Source organism: Entelurus aequoreus, linkage group LG12 (genome assembly GCF_033978785.1).
Source record: "Entelurus aequoreus isolate RoL-2023_Sb linkage group LG12, RoL_Eaeq_v1.1, whole genome shotgun sequence".
Taxonomy (NCBI): domain Eukaryota; kingdom Metazoa; phylum Chordata; class Actinopteri; order Syngnathiformes; family Syngnathidae; genus Entelurus; species Entelurus aequoreus.
Window position 1 is genome coordinate 10951978 of NC_084742.1, and position 6612 is coordinate 10958589.

At 39.0% G+C, this 6612-nt stretch overlaps 1 protein-coding gene across 1 annotated transcript; it reads left to right on the forward strand.

The window, feature by feature from the left end:
• The first annotated feature begins 1087 nt into the window (after positions 1-1087).
• Positions 1088-6302, forward strand: irf5 (interferon regulatory factor 5). Its single transcript, XM_062066800.1, has 9 exons — positions 1088-1205; positions 1465-1673; positions 1892-2066; positions 2157-2179; positions 3510-3537; positions 3602-3823; positions 3967-4356; positions 4424-4542; positions 4753-6302. The coding sequence occupies exons 2-9, from the start codon at positions 1500-1502 to the stop codon at positions 4939-4941; spliced, it is 1320 nt and encodes a 439-aa protein (XP_061922784.1). The 5' UTR covers positions 1088-1205; positions 1465-1499; the 3' UTR covers positions 4942-6302.
• Positions 6303-6612: the final 310 nt, after the last annotated feature.

The window sequence follows — 6612 nt, forward strand, 5'->3', positions numbered from 1 at the left end:
ATGTCCGATAATGGCTTTTTGCCGATATCCGATATTCCGATATTGTCCAACTCTTTAATTACTGATACCGATATCAACCGATACCGATATCAACCGACACTGATGTATACAGTCGTGGAATTAACACATTATTATGCCTAATTTGGACAACCAGGTATGGTGAAGATAAAGTCCTTTTTTTAAAAATTAATAAAATAAAATAAGACTGTATTGATATATATTGATATATAATGTAGGAACCAGAATATTAATAACAGAAAGAAACAACCCTTTTGTGTGAATGAGTGTAAATGGGGGAGGGAGGTTTTTTGGGTTGGTGCACTAATTGTAAGTGTATCTTGTGTTTTTTATGTTGATTTGATAAAAATAAAAAACCAGATACCGCTAATAAAAAAAAACCGATACCGATAATTTCAGATATTACATTTTAAAGCGTTTATCGGCCGATAATATCGGCAGGCCGATATTATCGGACATCTCTAATTTTGATTTTTTTTTTTTTTATCTTGATAGATTGAAAATGAGCACCAATGAGTTGACTGAAGAACATTATCACATAATTTATTCAGAAAGTTTAAATAATGACAAATAAAGATGGAATACTATTAACCGCAACATGTAAGTGTAAAAAAAAACCAACAACATTGTGATTTGTATTTTTTCAGAATGTGCTTGTTCTAAATTTTAAAGAAAGAATACAATCTGAAGTTGTCTTTATTTTTAAGTTATCGTGCCGTGATTTTACCAGTCCGGCCCACTTGGGAGTAGATTTTTCTCCATGTGGACCCCGATCTAAAATGAGTTTGACACCCCTTGTCTACAGTTTTCATAGGCAAGCATGATTCGTTAGATTTTGCCCTTTTATATTTGGTAAATCTGTCTACTATGAGCAAAAGTTTTCCTGTATGCTATCATGTATGTGAGCAAGAAAACAGTTGTGCGATTGATTGATTGATTGATTGATCTATTAATTTATATATTTTGAATAAACTGGAATATTAGATTATACTAGTCTAATCTGATTTTTCAAAAAGGAATTATTTTATTTTGGTGGTCTGTGAATTACTTAAAGGATGTAGTATCAGATTGTGTAAAAGTGGCGTGTTTGACATTTAGCTTAGTTCACTTTTTCTCAGCGGCTCTTTTCTCTGGTTAGTTTGTGGGACGCGAGAGAGGAGCTCGTTTCAACCAAAGACCAGGAGCAGGTGGGTCCCCATTTAAAATCCTTTTTCCGAATTCCCTCATTTTCTTATCGATATACAAGCTTCATAATATTTAAGACAAACATTTGGTGAATATGTTAAAATATTGTCAGTGGCGTGCATTAGTTGGTTAGTTTGTGTGTGTGTGTGTGTGTGTGTGTGTGTGTCACTACCCTTCAGAAAGGAAGAAAAAAAATGCAATAGTTAAGTTTTGTCTTCAGTCAGTAATCCACATTACTACTGTTACCATGGCAACCTGCAGCATTAGCTACTGACCCGCATCCTGGGAGTGCAAGCATGAGCATGCAACCTCGAAGAGTCCGCCTGAAACCGTGGCTTCTGGCTCAAGTGGACAGCGGCCGATTCCCCGGTCTTCATTGGCTGAACGCCGAGCGCCGACTTTTCCAGATCCCGTGGAAACATGCGACACGTCACACGCCAACATGTGAAGATGATAACACCGTCTTCAAGGTCTGAGGGTATTTTTTTATTGTCAAAGCACAAACCTTCATTCAGAGTTAAAATTTAAAACTTGAAGAGAAAAAAAAACCCTTGATGTAGTTTTAAGTTTCACTTCTTCAAAAATCAACTTCCTTTTTGGCTGAACTACCGTCGTGGTGACTTCCTAGCTTCGATTTTTTTCTCTCGCATGCCTTCAGTTGAAAAGCTCTCTTTATGATGCCCTGCAGGCGTGGGCTCTTGAAACAGGAAAATTCCAGGAAGGCGTGGACGAACCAGACCCAGCCAAGTGGAAAGCCAACCTTCGTTGTGCGCTGAATAAAAGTCGAGAGTTTCAACTCAAGTTTGACGGCACCAAAGAGATGCCAGTCGAACCCTATAAAATTTATGAAGTTGTTAGCACGGGTAAGGACGAAAACACGTTCTAGACTTTTAGTGCTTGTCAACTTCCTGCACCAAAGAAAATGTTCATTACAGTTTGTTTCTTTTTTTCAGATGCCACAGCAGATGACGATGAGGTAATACGTTTTTAAAATAAATAAGAGTATTAAAAACAAACATCCAGATAGACGTCAAGGTTTTTGGTAATTTGTCCGGTGGCACAGGGTTTAGTGCATGTGCCTCACAATACAAAGGTCCTGAGTAGTCCCTAGTTCAATCCCGGGCTCAGGATCTTTCTGTGTGGAGTTTGCATGTTCTCCCCGTGACTGCATGAGGTGGCGACTTGTCCAGGTTGTACCCAGCCTTCCGCCCGAATGCAGCTGAGATAGGCTCCAGCACTCCCCGCAACCCCAAAAGGGACAAGCGGTAGAAAATGGATGGATGTTTCGAGGGTTTGTTGAAAACCGAATCAATTTTTCTGTTCTTGACACCCAAAAATCTTAACATAAAACACTTTTACAAAGAATAGTTATCATTTTACACACAGAAAATTATGCAAAACACTAGGGATGTTCCGATCGATCGACCGCCAATCTGTATTGGCCGATTTCTGTGAAAAAATATGTGATCGGCCAATGCCGATTACGTATTCAGTGCTGATCACAAAAGCCGATCCCCTCTGGCAGACACTGTTTTTATTTTTGTTCCCCCAGTGGACTAGCATATAACTGCATTGTGGAAGATAAACTACATTTTTTACAATCACTGTAGAACTCGAGGACGAGGCTAAACATGTTACACAGCAAGTAAGAACAAGCAGGAGTAGACAAGAAGGCATGCTCGTCGCTAAGCCAGCTCAGCAGCTAGCTTGAAACGACACGATAAATAAGTGCTTAGTAAACTTTAAGAAGTACAGATGGAAGTGTCTACTAACAGGAAAATAACATGCATACATGTAAGGAGAGGCCGAATCGATCCATATTCAGAACTAGTTTAAATATTGTGTTGATATTGTTACACTGCCAAAGGCACTCACCAAAAATAAATTACAAAAATACAGTTGATCGGTAACGAAATCAACAGCATAAAACCATGATCGGAACGCCCTATCGGAATACATATGAATGAAAAGGATGAAGGAAGGCTGTCTACTAAACTACTGAGGACAGCCAGTATGCGCCATACTTGCCTTAATAGTTTGACCAGACTTACCTCAGCAGTGGGGTGCTTTTAGTGACACTCTAGAAAGACGGACTCTCAGGCCTTGGTGGACGTTCATCTGACTATTACTACATGCACCACCTTTATTTGGTTCTATGGTGGCTTATTTTGTATCTGTACTCAACAGCTGTGTTTTTGGTGAAAAATTTGTACCAAAACCGAATAACACTAAAGTCGGTGCGTATGAAAACCGAGGTATCAATTATACTTGATTTGTCTACATCTAAACTTTAAATTGTGTTTCAGATACCAAATCTGACAGAGCTGACAATAAGTGAGTAAAAGTTATTAATGTCATAGAAATACAGATGATGTTGTCTGATACAATGTCTTGTCAGATTCCAGGATCTGTGACTCTGGCTCTTTCACGTCACTTCCACCTCCCCCCAGTGATGTGAGCCAGTTTTGTGCCTCCACCAGCAAAACATTTGCGCGTTCTCATCCACTAACCTCTGAGCCAATGTTAGATGGGATGAACTTAGATCACACCCCAAATGAGGCGTGTGCTGTGGTCCAGGGTCATGTTGTAGACCCTCCAAACCTGCTCAGCAGCATTCCATGTGAGTGATGACTTTTGAGATCAAGATTAAAAGGTGTCCTAGGACCTGCAGGAAGGAGGAATGTGTGTTCATTCTGCTATCTAATTGGACATTGATAGCCAGAACAAAACTTTAAAGCAGTGTTTCGTTTTGTGTTGCCGCAGTAACTGATCTGGATCTTAAATTCCAATACCGCGGCCGGGCAATGGGTTCTCTGACTGTCAGTAACCCTCAAGGCTGCCGGCTGTACTATGGACAACTAGAGCCCAACCCAGAGCAGGTGGAACTGTTTGGACCCGTCACCCTACAACAGGTCCGGTTTCCGGGAACTTCTGAGATCTTGAGTCAGAAGCAACGGGAGTTCACAGAAGCCCTCCTGAACGTGATGGATCGTGGCCTGATCCTAGAAATCTGGGAGCAGGACATCTACGCTTTACGCCTCTGTCAGTGTAAGGTGTTCTGGTCTGGACCGGGTGTGCCTGATCAGGGCCAACCCAATCGGTTAGAGAGGGAGAGGAGAGTCAGGGTTTTCAGCCTCAATGACTTCCTGCAAGGTGACAAGCCTAAGACTCTAAAACTTTGATCAGATTTCAACTTTTGTGTAACACATTTCCTCTTCAGGACTGATCTTATACCAGAGGGGTGAAGTTCCGAATGCCCCCCCTTTTGAGATCTGCTTCTGTTTTGGGGAGGACTGGCCTGACATGAGACCCAAAGAGAAGAAACTCATTGTTGTTCAGGTTAGTGGGAGGAGCTTAGGTCAGGTGGTTAAGAATGCGATGATCCAGTAGTAGCTGATTCAACATCACCTTTTAGCCTTCACATTTAAAATGTATGAGAAGTGATTTGGTCTTTTTTTTTAAAAAACATTTTATGTTTCAATAACTTTACCTGTTGAAGCAATTGAAGCTTGTTTGAATTTAAAGAAGACCCTATCTTCTCCTCTATAGGTGGTTCCTGTAGTGGCTCGGATTCTAACAGAAATGTTCTCCGGAGAGCAGAGCTGGTCCATTGACAGTATCCGACTGCAGATCTCAATCCCAGACGTGAAGGACCAGACAGTGGAGCAGTTTAAAGAGCTTCAGAGACTCCTCCAGAGTCAACATGTCCATGCGCACTGGACTGACACTGTTCCCTAAAATAATCCAAAGCCCTAAGAACTGGTCCTGGGGAATCAGGTGCTTAAGGCATGACTTAGAAAACCACAATCGCCCAAGACAGTTTTAGCTAAACTGTATTATACTAATGTTTGTACTAATATTGATTATCAAAGTTTGGTCCAAATATGAAGGTTTGTTGGCGTTTGTAAAAAAAAATGTCATGATGCTTTAATATTTTAAACAATTTTTGCCTGCATTCAAAGACTTTTAACGTACATTTTTTACAGGTTTTGCTCAATGGTGCTATTCTGTTAGTTTTGTGTTCATGTTGTGCAGGTTGTAGTGCCCTCCCTCTGTGTGTTTTGCTAATTTAATGAGTGGTAGCTATGCCAGGTGTATGAGAATCTTTCAGTAACTATAAATTGTATGATGTACAGCCAGCAATTCAAAATATCCCAAAATGTACGATCATTTGAATTTTTAGCTTTTAGCAAACATTGCACCCTGCACGCCACATGATGTTGTGCATTGTCTTTGAAACCAGGTGGGGGCGATGTTCTGCCAGTGACAGCTTATATTGAAGGTCAAACTGCATTAGCTTTTCTTAACCATTGTTGGGCAGCAAGCAGCCCCTTGAGGGCCTACAAAATTGATCAAATGTGGTCCGTATGGGCCGCAGTGGTACTCAGTTGTGATACACTTTTCCACCAATTGTGGCAGTAATGACAATATCAAATAATCAGAAGAAGTCTGGAGCTAAAGTCACAAAATTTTGATAAGCACACAAAATATGATTAAAGTTATGAAGCTACATTTTCATTTGCACTTTCATTTTATTCACATTTTATTTAGGAAACAGTATTATAATTTAGCTAGAATTGTTTTATTTTAGGATTGTGTAGTGGTAAATTTATTTTTATTTTAGTTTTGTTTGAGTCCCATTCTATGGAGTATATTTAACAACCTGACCTAAGCCCTGATAATAATCTTTGATTAACACTTGGTTTCATATCATTTGACAAGGTTGTAAACTGTAAGTAGATAAGATATAATTATTGAATACAATTCAAATCGAGAGTAAGATTACTAATCCAATGTTAATATTTAAGTGGGCTTTGGGCCCCTCTGAAGTGGAAAAGTTGTGCCACAAGGTCAAAAAGGTTAATAACCCCTGATATAAACTATACTATAAATTGCAATAGTAGTTAAATGTAAATGGTCATTTCTCACTGTAACAATTGATCCTAAGCAACAGCAAACTGGGTATCTACGATTATGTTCCTCAAAGTACCATGATTTTAAGATTCTGGTATGATAATTTGTCATTTCCCATCAGGCAACACTGGTGAGTAGACAGATAACATTTTTTTTATTTAGATTCATTACAGGTCTAGAGTGGATTAATTTATTTTTATCACAATGAAATATTGAATTTAAATAATTATTAATGGTGTTTAATTTGCATGAGAAAAGAGAGTAAAGAAAGATTGTAATGTATACACACCTTACATGTTTTTAAACACTATGAATGTTCATGCATCTGTTTTTCAAGCAAACATTTATCCACATTAATGTGAACCTGTAACGATTTTGTCTTATCATTGTGCTATGTTAAGCTGTAATTGCTTCGGAGCAAAGAAAACTCCTTACTGCAGCGTGTGCATAATATTTTATGTTCTTTGACTAATAACACTTTATGTTCTTTGGATA

Coding starts and splice junctions, on each gene's coding strand:
- irf5 (XM_062066800.1), top strand. CDS start 1,500: ATGAGCATGCAACCTCGAAGAGTCCGCCTGAAACCGTGGCTTCTGGCT. Junction 2,067..2,156: donor TTATGAAGTTGTTAGCACGG/GTAAGGACGAAA, acceptor TCTTTTTTTCAG/ATGCCACAGCAGATGACGAT. Junction 2,180..3,509: donor CCACAGCAGATGACGATGAG/GTAATACGTTTT, acceptor ATTGTGTTTCAG/ATACCAAATCTGACAGAGCT.